This window comes from Sapajus apella, unplaced genomic scaffold, assembly GCF_009761245.1.
Source record: "Sapajus apella isolate SASKATOON/1434 unplaced genomic scaffold, GSC_monkey_1.0 scaffold64, whole genome shotgun sequence".
NCBI lineage: Eukaryota > Metazoa > Chordata > Mammalia > Primates > Cebidae > Sapajus > Sapajus apella.
Window position 1 is genome coordinate 10,571,881 of NW_022437004.1, and position 21,840 is coordinate 10,593,720.

Sequence of the window (21,840 nt, forward strand, 5' to 3'; positions counted from 1 at the left end):
ACATTGTCTCAACGAAAAATACAAAAATTATCTGGGCATGGTGACACGCCCCTGTAATCCCAGCTACTCAGGAGGCTGAGGCAGGAGAATTGCCTGAACCTGGGAGGTGGAAGTTGCAGTGAGCCAAGATTGTGCCACTGCAGCACTCCAGCCTGGGCGACAGAGTGAGACTTGGTCTCAAAAAAACAACACAAAACAAAACAAAGTTATTATATTACCTGGCAACTCCACTCCTAAATATATACTAAAGGGAACTGAATATATATATACACTCAAAAACTTACATGCGAATGAAGAAATATTTATAATAGGTAAAAGTAGAAAACATATCCCACAGTTATGAACTAATGGATGGATAAACAAAAGTGGTATATCCACAGGAAGTAATTAAGCATTTCATTGATAAATGCTATAACACAGGTGAACTAAGAAATCTTATACTAAAAACATAAACCAGACACAAGAGTCATATATTATATGATTTTGTTTATATCAAATGTACACGATAGGTAAATCCATAGAGATAGAAAATACATTACTATATTCCAGAGGCTGTGTGATGTGGAGGATGGGGAGTAACAGCTAATGGGTATGGAGTTTCTTTTCTGGAGTGTTAGAAATGTTTTGAAATTAGATAGTGGTGATGGATACCCATTTGTGAATATATTAAAAACCATGAGGCTGGGCGCGGTGGCTCAAGCCTGTAATCCCAGCACTTTGGGAGGCCGAGGCGGGTGGATCACGAGGTCAAGAGATCGAGACCATCCTGGTCAACATGGTGAAACCCCGTCTCTACTAAAAATACAAAAAATTAGCTGGGCATGGTGGTGCGTGCCTGTAATCCCAGCTACTCAGGAGGCTGAGGCAGGAGAATTGCCTGAACCCAGGAGGCGGAGGTTGCGGTGAGCCGAGATCGCGCCATTGCACTCCAGCCTGGGTAACATGAGTAAAACTCCGTATAAAAAAAAAAAAAAAAAAAAAAAAAAAACCATGAAAGTGTACACTTTAAAGAATGGATTTTATACATAAATTATAAAAACAAAGAATTCTAGAGATGAAGTTTATCATTAAGGACACTAAATATTGTATTTTCTTATTCTGAATTTTTTAAATTGCATAGATAAAGCTTTCTAAGGGATAAAAAGAGAAACTGTAATTACACTAAATATATACACACAGTACTTTGGCGTCTCTCGCTCGCTGTCTCTATCTTTCTGTCTCTCTCTGTGTGTGTGTGTGTGTGTGTGTGTGTGTGTGTGTGCACGTGTGTGTATTTATTTAAAAGTGAAATAAAGTATCACATGAAGTTCTCAATAGATGATTGCATAAAATCATGATATACAGAATTCACTCTTGTGATGACTATATATTAATGGAAGCCAGCTACATTAAAAAAATTATTTCACAATATTTTTATATGTTAACAAATTATAGTTGCATATATTTATGGTGTACAAAGTAGTGTTATGACTTTTGAATACAATGTGGAAAGATTAAACTATTTAAGATATCCATTACTTCAAACATATCTATCACCTCAAATATTTAATATGTTTTGTGATGAGAACATTAGAAGTTTATTCTCAGTGATATTGACTGACAAGGTATCAAAATAGATTGTAATTTAATAAAAAACAACATTGAAATTTATTTTTAAACATAAAGAGATAATTTTTCTTGAAAGTTGTGTTTTATAAAAAGTTATCTAAGACCTTAAATTCAGTGATAGATCCACTCAATATTTCTTTTATGTAAACCTTTATTACTTATAATAAACAACTTATAAAATTATTTTCATGAGGACTAAGATGAAAAGTTGAGTGGGTCAAAACATAGATGGGTTGGAGTTACAACACTGACCTCTATCTGATTTTTCTCCCTCAGGAGATACATATTTAAATAATCAATTGCAATATTTAGCCTTGGATTACTTTGGTAAATTTGGTAAATTCATTTTTCTGCTATCTTGAATACTCTATAAAGTCTTCTAAGACTTTGTAACCTAAGACTTCAAATGGAATGAATATAATTTTTCTGCATACTTAAAATAAATATTTTTATTTCACATTCATTTTTATGTCTGAGACTAGTATTTTCAAATATTGAAAAATACCTTTTGTGTTAAAACAGTAAATATTTTCATTTACTAAGCATAAATCTCCAAGATTCATGCTAAGGCAAACACATTTTAGAGATTGTATAATGTGTTTTTCTCTCTATCTAAAAACATATAGTATACACACAACTTCAAATTGTCCTTAGAAAACAGTGGGAACAAAAACACATCCATATCTATCAAATCACATACAGACATACATGTTATTTAATAAGAAAGCCACAAAAAATTTGATACTATAATTTAATTTAGGCCTTCTTATCTCATTACAAATAGAATTTTTATTTAGTAATCTAGTTTGGAAATGCTGAAAAGTTTTTCATGTATTATTAACACAAAAGTATAAATCAATCCAAGGGTCATTGTGCACTTGTGGTCCTTTTCACAACTGCAACCTAATGTTCTATTCAAAATCTTATTTCAAAATCCTCAAAATATGATAGAAACTGGGTGGCAAATGGTAACAGAGGCAATCATTTACATTCAAGTCTCTTATGAAGAGGCAATGTGTATGTACCTAACATCATCTGTAAAGGACCTATATTCTCCAATGTATTTGTTTAATTCATTTGCAGGGTGAATTTTTATGTTTGTATTCAGCCATGGATGACTTACTGAAATGAAAAGGTAAACTTCCTCAGCTATAAAGAACAACAAAAAGAACAAAACAAACAGCTAGACCTTTTATTTTTAAAGGCACTCAAATTTTGCAGGTAATTCATCAAACGGTATTCATATGCACAAAAATATCAAATACATGTAATTATGTATTGAAATATTTTGTTCTCATGTCTTAAACTACAAGCAAAATCCAGTTGCATGATAAAACTGCATAAACAGTAAAACCAAAATGCTCTGATTACAAATACAATTTCTATTTAGTTAAAATATTATCCAAACTTATATTCATATCATATCTAATATTTTTATGATTCGCAGTGATACATAAATAATTAAATAATGAACTCAAAGCTCTTATTTCAAGTCTTCTAAGCCATTTTGTTATCTTATATTTTCATAAAGGAGGCATTGTTTTAGATACATGGGATTATCCTGTTTTTTTTTTTTTTATTTTTTGCCAGATATATATGTTAAAAGGAGGAACTGTAGAATCACACAATGTATAGATTAATATAATGTGAGATAGTGTATCAGAGGTGATACATGCCAAGCAAGCAGCATATTTTACATTTTGATGCACATTTTGAGCCTTCTTTTACTCATGTAATTTAGGCTTCAGATGCATTTCTCAATTGCTCACTGCAGAATAGCTGCAGAACTGAAACAAAACCTTCAGTATAAAAATGACAACCCTTTTGTTTCCACTAAATCCGTATTCTGTCATCCACTGGCAGGGAGTTTTCCAGTCATGTTCTCTGCCAGTCCTTACCAGTTTGCCAATTATACAAGCTGCTTCCCAGACATCAGACACAAATTCCACAAGACTGCTGTGCAAGCGTACCCTAATTAACCATCAGCTTAATTAGACAATTTACTGTGTAATTAGCAGGCAATTAGTCAACACCTCTCAGATCTTATTGACTGCTGTGACAGCCTTTCAGTCTTTGCACATTCCAACATTCCAATACACAACAGCGACCATGTTTCTAGCACTCTCAAACCCTGTACAACACAGCTCTGGACAGAGAAATGGGTAATATTATATAACAAAGGAAAAAATCAATATGGAGCCTGTCCAATTATTGAACTGTTTATAAACTTGTCTTTTATTTAATAAAAGAAGTCCAACATTAAAAATACCTTAATATCTGCTCCAAAATATTTATATAGCCAACTTCTTAATACGTTCTATTTCATGTTTAACGTAAAACAGTTTATATTTACTATGAATTATACTCAATGATTGGCTATGCCATACTAACCTGAGTAAATTTTCAGTGTATCAGAGATCTCCTCAATTAAACCCATTAATATGGCTTGGTGTAGTGACTCACACCTATAATCCCATAACTCTGGGAGGCCAACGCTGGGTCACTTGAGCCCAAAGTTTGAGATCAGTCTGGGCAACATAACAACACCCTATCTCTAAAAACAAAACAAAACAAAACAAAACAAAACAAAACAAAACAAAACAAAACAAAACAAAAACACATTAGCCAGGCATGGTGGTGCATGCCTGCAGTCCTAGCTACCCGAGGGCTGAGACAGGAGGATCACTTGAACTCAGTGAGTTTACACTCCGGTCTGGATGACAGTACGAGACCCTGTCTCAAAAAAAGAAATCTTATTCATGTTAATAGCAGTTGTAGACACACATCCAACAAACACTAATAAAAAGTACTCTGGGGTAGAGAAGCATTTTTTAGTTTTCTTTGAGTCAAGTACAAAGAAATCGCAACTCAGCATTTTAACATTTACATCAACACTTTACGTGCATTACATGATATTAACATTTAAATTAACATATTAATTTTACATGAAAAAGCATGTTTACAAATGTATTCCTCTGAAGCCATGTGTATGAATACCCACTGCTCTTTGTAAAGCAATTCCTGACCTGTATAAAATACTTTTCATTATCTCGAGATTTAATGAGATCCCAACAACTGTAACAAAGAATGATGCTTTATCACTTTTCTTTTCTGAAATATTAAAGAAAAAGATGGATTTTATTGAATGATTTAACAGTCATAAGATCTTCTGTTAACCAAAAGGAACCGGAAGGAAGACTCTGTGACCACTCCTTCATAGTTTAATTGGTTAACTGCCATATACATTTTCTAACACCTATAAACTTCCATAAATACAAGACCACTGTGACAACAGAATTATCTCTGCATTATATAAACTTTGCCACTAGCAGCAATGAGCAGAATGAGATGAGGACCCAGAGACAGGCAGGATCTTTGATTTGTACAAAGATTCTGGATTTTATTTTAAGAGCTAAGAGAACCCACTGAAATGTTTTAAGCAAAGAGCCACAATCTAAGATGTCAGAGACCACTCTGGCTGTGGTACGGAGGCTGGAATTTAGGATTCGAGTGGAAGCAGCAAGATTTTTTTAGGAGGCTGGTATAGTATTCCATGAGAAATGATGGGGGCTGTGATGTGGCTGGTACCAGCGGAGACGGGAACTGACTTTCTACCCTTTAATAATTGATCATATAACTCTTAATGTTTTAGTCTGGCATACAGATAATGGTAACAACAATTATAATTTTTATTGACAGGGTGTTTTACATGTTACAAATCATTTTAACATCTTTTATTAAAAAATTCAATCTAAACATCACCAGAATACTGTAGAAAGGCAGAGCTAGTATTATGATCTTATTTTGTAATTGAACATGTAGAAGTTTAGATAAGTTAACTAATTTATTAACAGTCACATTACTTACAAAAGAGGTGACCTTCAACACTTTTCTCAAAACAAAGGGAGACAACTGTAACATTTCAATAATAACTAGTATTATTCACTGTGAAAAACAATATTTAAAACTTAAAAGTATATTGTGCCTCTCTAGCCTTCTGCACGCAGGCTTGTTTTTCTCTTTTCATATTATAATACTTAATAAGAGAATCGTTGTATCCATTTTATTTACCTGTGGATCTCTGTTGTCTATACAATAGTATTTCTCTTTATATTGATCAACAGAAGATGTCCAAATATCATGCCAATGTTTATTGCCCCAATTTAAAACCATATACTAAGTGGCTGCCTACCTTATGCTGAGTACTGTAAAATATCCAAATATCCTGTGGTACTCTCACATAACTCCAACTACCGGGAGCATAACTGAGCAAGGACCCCAGTTGCTGCTCTGCAAATGAATCCACCCTTGCATTTCCGTCGCAGCCATGCTTCCTGTGGCTTAGCCAGTGACTGAGCAGGGCAGAGATACTAAGCAGGCCCCTTCCTGAGAGACATGAAGACTCCAGATGGCTTTGCTGAAGCTTTCTTGGTCTGCAAGACACTCTATGATGTTCCTACTCAACCCTTCTTTCTTCTCTCCTCAATTTATGGCTTGACTTCTATTGCTGTCTTATGGCCCTCCCAGTCCTCCTCAACCCCCTCCATATTGTCTCCCACAATTATTTCACCTAATCAAATCCATGCATGTTTGGTTTAATTCCACCTTTGCAACTGTTTCTTGGAAGATATGGACTAAAACCTGCTGCTATATTAAGAAATTACATGTTACCCAAAAAATCCAGGAAGAAATATCTGTATAAGAATAGTTGAATGAAATTTAAGTGTTTTTAAATAATGCATTTTCATATACTTAATGTCAATAATTAAAATTCAATATAGATATTGCTAATGCAACAGAATATTAAAATATAAATTTTGGCTGAGACCTTAAGGGGCACTGAGATAAATCACAAAAATAATTTTTCCCCTTACAGAAATATTCAAGTAGATGACAAAAATATGCTTAGGAAACTGTTATACCCTTCACTCCAATATGGAAACAAAATGTTAACAAAAAATTAGGGGTGTTGGAGATTATGAAGTGTTTCTTTAGAGCTGCTTCTGAGATTATATAAGGCCCACTGTCATCCCAAATCCCAAGAGAGTTTAAAAGGGACCCCTCAGAGCACTTTATTTCTGTTCCCTGCAGTTTTTTTTCTTTTGGAGAGTGCACCGTATACAGTGTCCTACTCTGATTGATGTATACAAAAGGTAAGCTCTGAGTTATCTGTTGCTAAAAGATGAGCTAAAAGAGAGGCAACGTACAGAAAGTAGCCTGTATTCCTAGAATTTGTCAGGGGAAAGGAAATGTAAGATTTTCCTGTGGACCAATTAAGGGACCCATATATAAATAAGGAATGTGAAGTCACCTTAAGTTCAATATTGTCCCTTGGAAAGGTAAATGTGTTGAAGCAGAGAAAAGCTAAGTAACTCAATAGCTTCCTAGGAGTTTCCTAGAGAGTAAGCTATGACCAAAGATTCAAAAGCACCATAGGGAAGAGTTCTCAAGTGATGGGAAGTAATTTTGAAGAATGCTTGAAGGTACCCATTAGATAAAAGTTAGCCTAAACAAAAGTATGTCTCCCTCTTAAAGAGGAATATAATAGTTGTACAAAACTATATTTATCCATGAAAGTGAAAATACTCTTCAAGAGGTAGTAATATTTATCAATTTAAAATTCATGATATTGCTGAACAACGTATTACATTCCAAAATAAAACTGTCTGGTATATAAGAGGAGGGAGGTAGTCAGTCAGTAGGTATCTGCTGATTACATTTGCAGGGCCTGGTGGAAACAAGATCTGATTTCCAAAGGCTTCTATTCAGGAAAGGGGGGGGGGGGGGGGTGGAGCTTAGAAAGAATCCATTTCCTTTTACATCCATTGAATAAACTTCTGTAAGAGCTCAGACAATGGAGAGAAGGTAACAACTGGTTAACATAGCTCCAGAGGACTTGGGTGGTCACTGGCCTTTAAATATTTCAATAGCAATAAATGTCTTCTTATGGATAAAGAATGGTGAAATTAAGATATGGATGATGCAAACATAAACCTGGTGATTAAACCAGTTTTGTCAGAAAAGAGAGTTTATATGAGAAGTGAAAGTTATTGTTGAAATGATGAATGGCAGCTGTTTTATGATTAGCAGGGTCTTCCAAATTGAAATATGTAATTTATTTGCTTAAACCTCTTAACAACAGGTTCCCTGTTGTTTATACAATCATATTTAAATTCCTAACCCCACAGGTCTTTCTCACTGTCTCTACAGCTACTAACACCATTTCATGAGACATTATCCTGCATTTTAAATATGGTTGGCCCTCTGATGACCATAAGTATCCATGTGCTGTCCCTTCTCCCTAGAATAAAGACAGTTCAAATGTGAAGTTATTTTTCTTAAATAAGAAAAATATTGTGTATTAAGTATCATTTTAATCTAAAAATTCCTGTTGCCTTAAGTCATCTTATATTTTTTGGTGTACATACTTTCTGAACTACAGTTTAAATTTTCTAAAGTAAAGACCATACATACACACATATACACACACACACACTCACATACCCACAGACACATACACACAGGAAAAATAGTATATATAAAAGGACATTAGTAAGAGCTCTCAAAATACGTCAAGTCTTGCTCAGACACCTAGAAATGGCACTTTATTTAATGACATTTTTAGATATTTTTTCACATAAATAGAGGGTAAATTTGGCAAGAGAGAAGTGAGAAACTGTTCAAAGAACATGAGATACTGTAGAAAAACACGTGAATGAATAAAGAGGTGCAGGATGAACAGGGCAATCTGCTTAGCTGAAGTGAAAGAAGCAGAAAAGGCAATAGGGTAAGAAAAGGTAATTGGTGTGTGATAGGGCAGTTTTAGTGAATACCTCCCTTACATCCCGGTAACTTCCTTGAGTTGGTGACACTTTATTTCTTATGACATCTCATTTCAGAAATAGTGGTACTTGAACATTAAGTACATTGCTAGTCTTTTAAGAAAAAGAAGCATACGGAGAACTATAATTTTACTAAAACTGAGTCAGTCTTGTAACAAAATAGTCAATGTATGTATGCCTTTAATAAAAATTTGACAGTAAGGTAATCATGGTATAAAGTATTTAAAATGAGTATAAAGAATATCATTACATAGTAATGACTAGAATCTTATTAAAAACCAATAAGAAAATACAAAGGCAAGGAGGATATTACGGAATTCACTCTAACTAATTTCAACCAAAGATTGTATCATCTAAACACACCCAGAATATGGAGATTTTTAACTGGTTAAATTTAGAATTCACGAAAGAATTATGTGAGACAGAATAAGGATAAAATCAGTTTCTCAAACAGCAGGACTGTACTTTAAGGAAATTTCCATTAGCCATAATTATGAGAATTTTCCATTAACCTTGACACCAGTTGCTTTTTTAAAAAAAAGGAAACTGAATAAGAGGTACTTTCCATTACAAGTTAGATTCATATACCAGCTAACTCAGATCAAAATTGTACACGTCAATTTATATTATTAAAAAGTCTATTTGAGTTTCACCTTGTCCTTTCTACCAAAATGATTAACTAATTAACAGGTGTGAAATCACAGCCTGAAATGGGAAAGTGGTGAAGATGTAATTATATTGGAAAATTGATTAGTCTGCTTCATAGTTAAAAATATTACTTTGGCTACAATTAAAAGATTTTTACTTAATAAATATATGCATTAAATTGTGTTTGGAAACAGCTTAATCTACATTTTCTATTTAATGACTAAGCCTGGCAAACATGGTATGACTGCAAATAGATTGATTTAAAACTTTAAGGAGAGACAATGGTGTATCTATAGATTCTAACTTGCAAGATTTAGCTTCAATATTAAATCTGTACACACAAGTGAGTGTGCAAGCATACACACATTCTTTTGTTGATGAAGAAATGAGGATTACATCATAGAAGACCTTGGTAAATAGACTTGAAGTGAACACTTGGATGAAATCTCCCATAGGTCTGCTATATGTAAACTGTAGCCATTTAATAAACTAATTCTTTATAATTTGAGGATGAGCCAGTTTTATGAATTTTACTTAAATAAATCTAAGTCATAAGTAAGAACCTAACCAGATGACAAAATATTAGTACACAGAAGTCATTTCAGTTTTTAGCATATTAGAAGTCCTTCAGATAAAAAGTTTACATTGAATTTGTTTTAATAATTATAACTCCTTAGTTAATATATAAGTATATATCAGGAAAACAATATTATGGAATAAATAGAAAATAATTATATACAAAATTAGAAGCTAGAAATATACCAGCAAAAACAATGCACTGGACTATTGTCAATTTATTGTTTCATAGACTTTCATGATGAGGTAATATAAAAACTCTTAATAGTAATTAAGTTAATCAGTTTTATCTGATCTTTTTAAAAAATCCAGATCTTTTTTTCCAGTAAGACTTTCCAAAATGAGTTACAAAAATAAATTGTGATGTTCTGTATTGTAATTCACAGAGAATTACCCAGGCTCTAAAATATTATTACATGACATGTTTGTGAAAGTTTCAACTTTAAATATTATCTTTAGCATTTACAGTCCTGACAGTGTTATTCCTCAATTCGCGTCTCGTTGATAGGTGCTAGCAATTTGTGCAATTTGTGCAAATGCAGGCGCAACTTCCTCTCAATTAAGATAATGTGAATTGAAACAAGTTTCTTGGAATCCACATGGGAGAACAGACAACCTACATGGTAAAAAGTCTGCAAACCTTATTATGAAAAGAAAAACAGAACTATTTAGAAAGGAAAAAGAAAAGGCTTATGGATAGGACATGAGAGCTGTCTCCAAGTAACTGAAGAGCTGTCATGTGGAATCGTGGTTCAAATTAGAATACTATAATTATTCATTTATCTAACAAGTATGTATTGCATCCTTTCTATCTGCCAGACATTGTTCTTGGCACTGGGCATGCTGTAGTGAGCAAGGAAGACAATATCTCTCTACTTAACAGAGCTTACTTCAAGTGGCTAAAACATAAATAAGCAAACAAATTAATGACCAAGAACTTGGCAATTTCATAAGGTGACCAGTGCAATGAAGAAAAAAACAACCAGGGTAAGGTGGCATGGAGAGCCTGGGTTTTGAATGGTTAACATGAGCTTCTCTGAGGAGGTAACTTTTGATCTCAGAACTGATTAAGAAGAAAGAGCCAGTCATATAAACATCTGAGAGAAAAGCATTCCAGGCAGATCAAACACCAAGTGAAATGGCCCTAAGACAGGGAGGAAGCTGCCATGTTGGAGAACTAGAAAGGGGGCCAGTGTGGCTGGCAAAAAATTGGCATCTGATGACAGCAGATTCACAGAAACTTTTTAATCAAAATGCTCTCTTGTGTTCTCTCTGAAATAGTACATAGAAATATAAAATTTCTGTGCAATTTGTATTTCTCAATCGAAAGACAAGCATAGGTGTCACTCTGTTTGAAGCAGTGGGTATAAAGTCCTCAGTATAAATGCTCAGGCTGAACTCCAAGTCTCTGAGGAACATGAATGCAGCCAAGCTGCCTTCAGTTTAGACAAAGTAATGTGGTCCAGAGGAGATATATCATGTAAAAGCATGATATAGAGGAAATTGCAGAGATTTGTATCGGATAGACCCTGGTTCAAATTCTGATGTGGTAGATTTCAGTGTTTTGATGAGAGGGGCCATTTCCATGCTGTCGCAACCTGATCTGGTCTTGTGATTTACCCTAATAAATGTAACACAATGAAAATTATATTGTGCAACTTCTGAGCCTTGGTGTCAAGAGGATTTGCAACTTCTCCTCCTGTCTTTTTTGTAGCAATGACAACTTGTGAACAAGTCCAGTGTAGTCTCTTTGAAGATGAAACCATATGGAGATACGGGCCTAGTCATGTCAGCTAAGGACCCAGGCATGTGAATGAAATAATCCAGGACCAGCCACCAGCCAGCCACCAGTCTGTCAACTGACTGCAAATCCATGAGTAAGAGCAACTAATACCATGTGGAGCAAAGGCAAGTCAACCCAGCTGAGCCTTGGCCATATTGCCAAACTACAGAAACAAGAGCAGAAAACATGTTGCTGTTTTTGGTAAGGTGGTCTGATATGCAGCAATAGATACATGACGCTGAAATAGGTTACATTTGCTGTTATAACAAAATATAAAACATGTGGCCTTTGCTTTGGTATTATGAGGCAGGTGAAGCCTTCAAAAACCAAGAGTAAGCTCTTAGAAAGGCTGGAAGAATGGTGAACCAACTGTTAGTAGAGGCTTAAAATGTGATATGAAAATTGTGATTGGAGGGTTGGAAAAGTGGGTATTATGTGGTGATAGAACAATTGGCAAGAATGTCAACAGTGGTGATTTGGAAAACAGAAAGTGAACATAGTACCTCTCTAGACAGAACACTGAACATGTTCCATTGAGTGTTTCCACCCAAGTATAAGGTACTGTAAGAGAGAAAAGAGCCAAGGAAGGCTATATTTGAATTTGCTATGCAAAAGTTAGACGAAATCCAAGGGATCTAGGACCACTGGGTTAGAAAATAAGCTATTCTTTATATTTGGTCTCTCCTAGATGGAAAAAAGATTCTCTAAATAAAGTACCTTAAAGATCACCTCAAGAGTGTTGCAGTAAGAAAGATGGTTAAGACTCTAGAAAGACCTAAGGAAGGTCCTAGTAGATTCTCTCAGGGCTTCTAATACTCCTAAAGATGTTGTATCACAACAGCAAGGCATATCCAGAAACAAAAGAAATCTGCTTAAAAATTATGGATGTGACTTTGGGCATCAAATTAGCCCTTAACAGATTCAAAAATTAGAGAGTTTCATGATGATACCACCATGAGTTAGGATTTAAAAAAAAAATTCATAATACAGAGAGGAATAAGGTGCTATAACTTTATTTGGGCAGGAACAGGCTGAAAAAGCTACTCAGCTGTCATCGGGAGCCATCATTGTCCATTTACAAAACAACAACAATAATAAAAACACAGAGGAGAAAATCAGTAGCCCAGAGGGCAGAGCCAATAGTAGACAGGAACAACGGACTAGGGCACCCCTACCAAGGAGCAAAAATGGACCCTGATTCTCCATCCCTGGAGCAAGAGGCCCTGAAAACATGTGCCAAACTGAATTTCAAAATTTCTGTGAGCAAGTGATTACTATGTGCCTTCCATTTCTCCTATTTCTAAAGGAGATTTTATCTACTGTGGTTCTCTTGACTATATATATCATTTTGTGTTGGGTGTATACAAGATAGAAAACATGTCTTTCTATATCACAGAGTCTTCAATAAAGAGAAACTAAATGCAGATAACATCATAGGCATTTGGACTTGATGCAGATCACAGATAATGAACCTTAAGCCTAATGCCATGATTAGATGTATTTTGGGTGTCTTGGAAAGGATTGTATACATTTTACATTTGGGATGGGTGTGAATCACTCTAACCAGAGGGTAAGTTAAGACTGCAAAGATGGCTGCAATTATCCTTCCCTACTGTATGCATGTCCCTTTCTTATGTGAGTTTATAGTTCTTCTCATCAATAAGTGGATGGTATTTACCTGCTTCATGAACATACATTGACTTTGTAATATGCTTTGAAGAAAATATGGTGGAAATAACACTGGGTATACTTTGGAGTCTGTGTCAAGAGATCTTTCAGCTTCCACTCTTGTCCTCTTGGAACAATGCCAGCCTTGTAAAGTAGCTTTATCAAATCTAAATCAGCCACCTTGATAAGACATGGCGAGGTAAGAGAGATGATGAAGAGAGAGAGAAGGGCTGAGCCATCTCCGCAATTATAGCAATCCCACATAAGGCTCCAGACACATTAGTGAGGACACCTTGATCTCCTGGGATCCTAACAACAAACTGTAAATGCATGATTGAGGCCAGCAGACATCTTGTGAAGTAAAAGAACTGCTCATATGTGAGCACATATGAGCACATATGAGCAGTTCTTCATACAAATAGGTAATTGTTGTCTTAAGTCCTAGAAAATTTATTTAACTTTCTCAGACTATTATTTCATCTGAAAAAAAATATTATCTATCTTATAAGCATATTTTGAGGATTAAATACAATAATTTATAAAAACATTTAGTCTATACATTATAAGCACTAAATATATAGTAGCTAACAATGTAAATAATAATAACAACCATAACCATAACAACAATCTACAATATTACACATGTCCAAGACAGTGATTTAGAAGCAGCTTTGGATTAAGAACCAGAGCCTACTAGGCCAAAGTACTTTTCCCCACACTATACTGCTTCTCCATATTTGGTAGACTTTCTCTAAGGTATTTACCTACTTGGGGAAACAACAACATGTTATTTTAAATAAAAAATTCATTTATATTAATGTTACTCTTATTTATTCCATGATGTATCAGAGGGCAGAACTATATATAAAACATAGATGGAACATATGAGAAGGCTGATGTGGGGTCAATAAAAGGAACATATTTCTAAAATAGATCTTCCTACAGTCATAACAGGTTGTATTGCCTTAAAGATGGAATATATTCCTTGTCACTAGAAGCATTCAAGAACAGGTTACATTTCTTCTCTCACGACTACTTTATGTATCATTATAATATTGTGTGGTACTTATTCTGTTTTCTCAAAAATTCTCTGCATTTTAAAAGCTTCTTCAACAGCCTAAGTCTTAAAACACAATCTATGCATTTAGAAATTTCACAGACATTTTCATTTTTAGACACACATAGATGCACTATAGAAAGCAACATAGGATATGAAAAATTTTTAATTGGCCTTTTCTCCTTTGATTGAGATCAATACTCAAAACATCAATTGTTTTATGTGTTAACTGTCTCTTCATATGCTGGCACAAAAAAAAAAAAAAAAAAAGAAAAGAAACTCAATATACTCTTGCCAAAAAATCTATTTATTTATTTGTCCAAAGAATATTTATGAAACATTTATCAGACCTCTCCTATACACTAAGCTTTGTGCTATTTGGTATAAGGTTGTATTTTGCAGAAACAGCTACAATAAATAGTTTGATGACAAAAAAAGAGCCTTAAATATTTTCAGTTTTTACTTCTTAGCATTTTATAAGAGAGATCTATTATATGTATACTTATTTACCTAATTTGATACTTATTAAAACAAAATCTGTTCATTTGAGATATTTTGATACTAAAAGTCAATCACAAGTTAATCTATATATAGAGAGAGCATATAAATGAAGTGAACTGTTGCTTGGGTTTAAATTTGATTTAGGATAGAAATAAATACTTCTTAGTTTATTTATCTGTACAGTAATAAAGATATGCTACTTGCAGTTTTATGTTATAGATTTGCAGTATATAATGTGTAGCTCTCCAAGAGAAAAAAATTTATGGACAAGATTAATGAAAACAAAATGTTTTTATCTACTTACTATCAATATAATGTGAACACAGGTCAAGGGGTTATTTTATGTGAAGTCCAAACCATTTCTAATATTCCCTGTTAAACGTAGCACTTCTCTGTTTTGTCCTGATAATTTAGCTTTAGTCAAGCTTGACTGATCAATTTCTCTCCCACCTTTTAAAATTTAAATTTGGAGCCAATATACATTGATATAGAAAAATAATTTTATAACTGTATTATAAATATGACTTTACTATCTTTATAAAACATAAATAGAATCTCAAGAAAATAAATTCTATTATTTTGAAACATTCTTGAAAAGACTGATTTGAGGAGGAAGAATATAGTTAATAAAAGCCATTTTTGATGTTATTTAACACACAAGCAAACAGATCTTTTTATATTTGACATTAAAAATCTGATCATTTGCCTTTTTAAAGAAAGCACATACAGCTTTTATATAGACTGCACAGTAAAGAATAATAATATTTCTGTTTACTGAGATATCAACTGGCATTTCACTGTAAGTCAATGGTCTATTGGTGCTACAGCGTATTAGACCTCAATCTGGCATCTACAAATGTCAAGAGTATAAAACAATATATATAGGATGAAAATCAAAAGCGTGTTCCGAACTCCCAAAAAATAAAAAATAAAAAAAGGGAAACAAAGTTCACCTAAACATATTTCCTTCAGAAATCAGTGCAATATTCAGCTGTCAATCCAGAAAAACAACGAGAGAGCCACACTGTCAGTGGGACAGGATAATAAAATTTCTAGCAGATGTTCAGTCAGGGCTTTAATTTTTACTGAACTCCCTTGATAAGCATTTAATTTCTTTATCATATGCAAGCTTGGCAAATTGTACTTCATCAAAACTGTATTGTGAAATATTAATATTTCATATGATAACAAAACCCCATAGAATAACCTTTGTCATATTAAGAGCATTCAAATTTCAAATGTCAAGATTTTGAATTTTAAAACATTTTAAATAGATTCTTCAATTGGCATAATAAATTATAATAAGGCTAATCTAAATTGGTATACTATAATGTTACACAAATGTATAGTACATGTAATATTTTAGTAGACATCTTTAGAAAAAGGCTGTGGAGAAAAAAGTTCATACTACTGAGTTGTATACTACCAACATTTCATCAATAAGAAAGCATAGAAAGAAGCACATAAGATGTAATTAATTATATATTCACAAATTTAATCACTAATTAGGAATCAGATAAGGAAACAAAACAAGTAAAACTCTATGAGGCAAACGAACTATTCTGCAAAATCATGTATGGAAAATAATCTTTTGTAAAAATGGCATTACATAAGCCCAAGGTGGCTTCATTATTTTTGTCATTGCAATTTGCACAAATATGTTTAAAATAGTCTGCACAATATTTTGTTGTACCCATCATCAAAGTAAAATAGGGTTTCCAAAAAGCTCCACATGGTTATGTTTCATGTGCCAAATTTAATTTCCATTTGTTCATAACTCCCCTTTTGAACCAGCATCACAGACTTCTAAATTGATAGATTAAATTCAAATTGGAGGTTTAGAAAGAAGTTAGCTTCCACATTTATTTCTGCTGGTGATCCTAATAAAGGCAAGTGCTCCTAGGTTGCTGAAATACACAGCATCACAAATCAATGCATGTCACCAACAGTGTAAAGACTGATGTCTCTGATTAATCAGAATTCAATTATTGCAAGCAAAGAAAACATCAAATTCAAAGCAGCAAACAGCTTTTTTAGCTATAATTCTTCACTTGTGCCCAATTAGCCACCTATTTCTGTTTACATATATATATATATATATATATATATATTTAATAGCATAACAATATAGTCAGTAAATGTTATCTGAGACTCAGTTTTCTCCAACAGATTAAACATTTGATTATAGCTTCTCAGTAATTCTTAAAGAATCAATTGAAACAAAGACAAATATACCATCAATATTCTAGAAGGTTATAAACAATTGATTCATGATATTCTAAAGCTGAATCTAGTACATTCTGTTAATTTTTACACTTTGTTTAATAAAAGTATTTCTAAATATTCAGTCGATTGATTTGAAAAAAATAACTTCTCTTTAGGTATCTAAATATATTTATAAAATATAAAGATTTTTTATATTTAGATATCTCACTGTTTTTCTTCTAACTTTTGAGAATTCTCTAGATTTTCCTGACCACACTTACACATAGCATCTTGTAAAGCTGTCAGAATAAGACAGCCTTAATGTTTTAGCCAGAATAATGCCAGCTATTGATCCCAGTAAGAGGAAAAAGAAAGAGAGAATGTGTTTAATGGGGCATGTTTGTTCTCTATTATTTTCTTTGCCTAAGGATAAAGCTGATTCAAATAATGGTACTCTTTTCTTAGTCACTAAATTCACACATTCACATACATTAATTATTACTAACTACCAGTTAGTATTAAATACATTGAGAGGTTTAGCATTTGTAATTTATCAATAAATGATCTAAAAATGTTAAAGTCTGTTGCTTTTTTCTAATTCAAAACCATATAAGGATGCAACCCTCTGTTGTATAAAGCATCCTGCTTTGAAAACATGCATTTATATGCTTTGTGTACTTTAAAGACTCCATCTCAACTTTAATATGTAATTTATTTCCTACTAAGTATAAGGTATCCACTTCTGGTGTGATTACAAAGTCATAATGTTAAATGAAATTCAGGGTATTTGTTTTTGAGAAAGGTTTCTGTATTCAAAATTTATGAAGAATCTATCTTATTACCAGTAACCATAAATTACATTGAGATTCTTTTCGACATAAATTGAATCCCAGAATTTTGTGCAAACCAAACCAATTGTGTCCCTATCTTTGAGCTGAGGCATCCAAAAACAATGAAACAATTAATAATACAAAAATAAGAATTTTTCATGAGTTTGTGATTATTAAATGAAAAAGTCATTTTGTAATATTTATGTTTGATGTTGCCTAGATAATACCAAATGAGAAATGTATGTCTCCCTCTCCCTCCATGACACAGAAAGGAAAGAAACTAAGGACTAATATGTAATGATAGGTCTTGTCAAATATTTTAATAAGTAGTATTTCTCAGTAGAAAAAAAGCCATTATAATATTTATACCTTAATTAAAATACATGATAGACATTTTTAAATGACTTCAATAATATTTTCTTACCTTATCAAGAGAGAAAGTTTTGGTTAGGGCAAAACCCCATCCAGCTTCAAAAGCTCTTCGAATCATTGATGTGCTGGTAGCCGGAGTTGCACTAGCAAGACCAAAAGGATTTATAAACTTCAATCCGGCCATTTCTACACTAATGTCCACCAGATCAATAGGAGTGTAAAAGAGGGGCAGTTCAGGCTTGGCAGAAACTGAAGCTCCATATTGTGACTGCAAAATATAAACCAATAATTGCTCTCATATCACACCACATTGTCCAGATAATATTTTATAAAAATCACTTCAACACAGCATATGAATTAACATAGATTACAACAGTCTGTTTACAATGAAAAAAAAACTGGCAAAAAGTCAGTTAGCAGTGAACCGAATGGATATAATATCCTTTTTTAATTTCAAAGGTGGTATGGAGAGTATTAGCAGAAACAAAATCAATTAAATCAACAAACAACTGCATTTAAAACATACTGAGATTCAAATACATAAGGGAATAACTTTGGAATTTTTCTCCCTAGTCCCATTAACCCAGCCTCTTTGTACTTAATTTATGAAAATACCTTTAGTGCTCAGAGATACGGGCAATGGCAAGTCAGGAGGCCTAAATTCAATTTCCAGTAATCTCACTACTGTTTAGGGGATTTTAGGAAAGTCAACTTATATGTCCCTGTCTTTTCTTCTCTATGGTTTTCAGTATAGTAGCAAGAATGCTGCTTGCCTAATTTCTACCTCACAGGAATATTGGAAAATTCAGGAAATCATAAGCTGCAGGGAGACATTTAATTTGGAACGTGGGTAATGCACTCATGTGCATTACAGGGGTTTGTTTTTTTCTGAAACCAAATAGGTCCCAAATAGTTTATCTCAAAATCTTCAACTGGCACTGAAAACTGTAAATTTTTCTTTTTTAAATTATCACTGTAATAATGCTTCTTTGCAGTATTATTGGAATGATTTAATAAAAGCACTTATTCTTAGCAAATGGCACACTGAAACATCTACATAGGTGCTTGCTAAATGTTGTCTCCTTTTCTGGCTGGGAGGTTATTAAAGATTGCATCAGGCCTTTTGTTTGTAAAGTCTCTCTCTCCATTCCTCCCTCCCCTTCTCTCTCTCTGTTTATCTCCTAAAGACAAATAACACTGGAAAATACAAAAAGGATGAATTTTCTCAGCCAAAGCAGTTACTGAATGGACAGGGCTAGTTAATTCAAAAGTAGAAATCCTTTCTCTTGTGAATCACCACTCAAAAGAAAAGTTATTTGAGCAGAACTTTAATTTTATAGGAGTGTGTCTTGTGTAGATAAAGATTGCCATGACTTGCATAGAAATTATTTCTAGCCCTCCACCATTTATAATGCAAAGCAAAGTTTACTTAATATGTAAAAAGGCATCAAACTTGTCAATTGAAACACTAACGTCTCTGGTACATGCAAAGAGATGCCTGATGGCATCCAGGCTTCAGTTATGGCAGGCAGGCACGTTCTCCCAGGGGTGTTCTGGACTTCAAGACACATTTCTGAATATTGGTTAGTCTGATTATGAACATGATTTCTTCTGTCCTCACATAGGATTACAATACTATTAAAAGGATTATTAGCAAAGACAGAAGCTATACTGTAAAATATAGGAAATATGTAAAAAATATATAATTTGAGGGGGCGTGTGTGTGTGTGTGTGTGTGTGTGTGTGTGTCCACACATGGGTGTTTATAATGACAAAAACTGGCAAAAAGTCAGTTAGCAGTAAATCGAACACATACAATATCACCCTTTTTAAATTTGAAAGGCAGTATGGAAAGAATTATCAATTAAATGAACAAACAAGTTTATTTAAAACATACTGAGATTCAAACACAAAAGGAAATAATTTTAGAATTTTTCTCCCTAGTCCCACTAACCAGTCTTTTTGTACTTAATTTATGAAACCTTGCTGATGGTATTTTCTTAGCTCTGTGTAATCATAATTTAAACTGAAATGAGCAAGTTTTAGTGTTAGACCAAGGAGGAATTTCCTGACACTACTGGCTGAATAATATTGGTAAAAGTTTAGAAGCACCTTCCCTGTCTTAGAAATAATGTGAGCCAACTTGCCTTTGATGCCAGTAGCAGAACTACATGTGGTCCTACATACCTGTACTTTATAAGGTGAAATAAATGACCCTACAAGTATTCTTCTCTTTTTATGGCTGTGTGCTGAAATATCTAATTTTTTCAATCTCACAGAAGAATTTTGGTTTGTTCATAATTGTAGCTATATATGGCATCAGGCAACAGCCCAAGGAGGCAGATATATATGTGCAGTTCAACTTGCTTTGCTTAGCTAATGTAGTTTTAAATAAATAAGGCATTGCTCTGAAATTCTTAACAAGGTTCCTGCCTTAACACTTAGAACATGATTTGGACAAATTTTGCAAGATTAAGCTTCAAAAGAAAACAAAAAACAAACACAACGAAACAAACTATAAAATACACACACACACACACACACACACACACACACACACACACACACACCCCCACACCCACACACACACACACCCACACACACACACACACACACACACACACACACACACACACACACACACCCACACACCCACACACTTCTTTCAAATGAGAAATACAGCTTCTTATACATATTTTCTTTTATTCACAAAAATGCTACTTACCTATATGTATTTATAAATATGATCTAAAATCTTCACTTGTCATAGGCTGTATATTTTCATACTGTGCAACACAGGGCTATTATTGGCTTTGTCTTTGTCACGCTACAGCAACTCAGTCTGTTTAACTTCATCATACATCCCTGCCCTAAAGTATGCCTCCTTTCTGAACTTTTAAAGCCTGTTCCCCCTATATACCCTTGCTCAGGGAACTCAAGCATGTCTACTTTCAGCTTTCATCACAAGGTTAATTCCTCCCAAATCTCAATTGCAATCTCCAAACTCAGACTTCCAAGAGACTTCAAGACTTTTGGATGTAAATGTTTTGCTGTTACACTTTAACCTCAACTCTTTTATCTCATCATATCCCCTGCTAATGAATATGTTATCTAGATTTTCAATTTCAGACAAGACTATTTTTCCAGTCATCCTGTAATGTTAGTAAACAACAGATACAGGAAAACAACCTAGGTGTTGAACAATAGGAATTGGTTCCACAATGGTTCTACTGTGAAAAGGAATGCTATGCTAGCATCAGAAGTGATACAGAAGAAAGTAATTTACTGACATGTAAAAGGGTTTATTATGTACAAAGCGAAATAAACAGTGGGTTATTATTATAATATTATATGTAAATTCCAAGTTTTCAGTGGAAAAACGTATATCTATTTTGCTATATGTTTCTATTTATCCATCAATCACAAAAGATGAATATCAATATGTTAGGAGAATTATAACTTAGAATCAGGGTTTTAGATGACCTTTAATTTTTAAATATTTGCTTATTATAATTTTCATGTTTTCAACAATAAACACAAATTAATTTGAAGGTATACTAAATAAAATAGATTTGAAGGTATACTAAAACAATTTTTAAAAGAAGCCATGTGTATTAGTCCACTTTCATACTGCTGATATAGACATGTCTGAAACTGGCAATTTACAAAGGAAAAGGTTTAACTGGATTTCCAGTTCCACATGGCTGGGGAAGCCTCACAATCATGGCAGAAAGAAAACCGGAGCAAGTC

The 21,840-nt window shown here is 33.5% G+C and overlaps 1 protein-coding gene across 6 annotated transcripts in view; it reads right to left on the reverse strand.

The window, feature by feature from the left end:
• DPYD (dihydropyrimidine dehydrogenase) overlaps positions 1-21,840 on the reverse strand; it is an 851,840-nt gene that overhangs the window by 395,823 nt on the left and 434,177 nt on the right. For all 6 annotated transcript variants that reach the window (XM_032248001.1, XM_032248002.1, XM_032248005.1 and 3 more), the window contains one exon: positions 18,143-18,358. In XM_032248001.1, the coding sequence (XP_032103892.1) occupies positions 18,143-18,358 (216 nt within the window). The remainder of the gene's footprint in view (positions 1-18,142; positions 18,359-21,840) is intronic.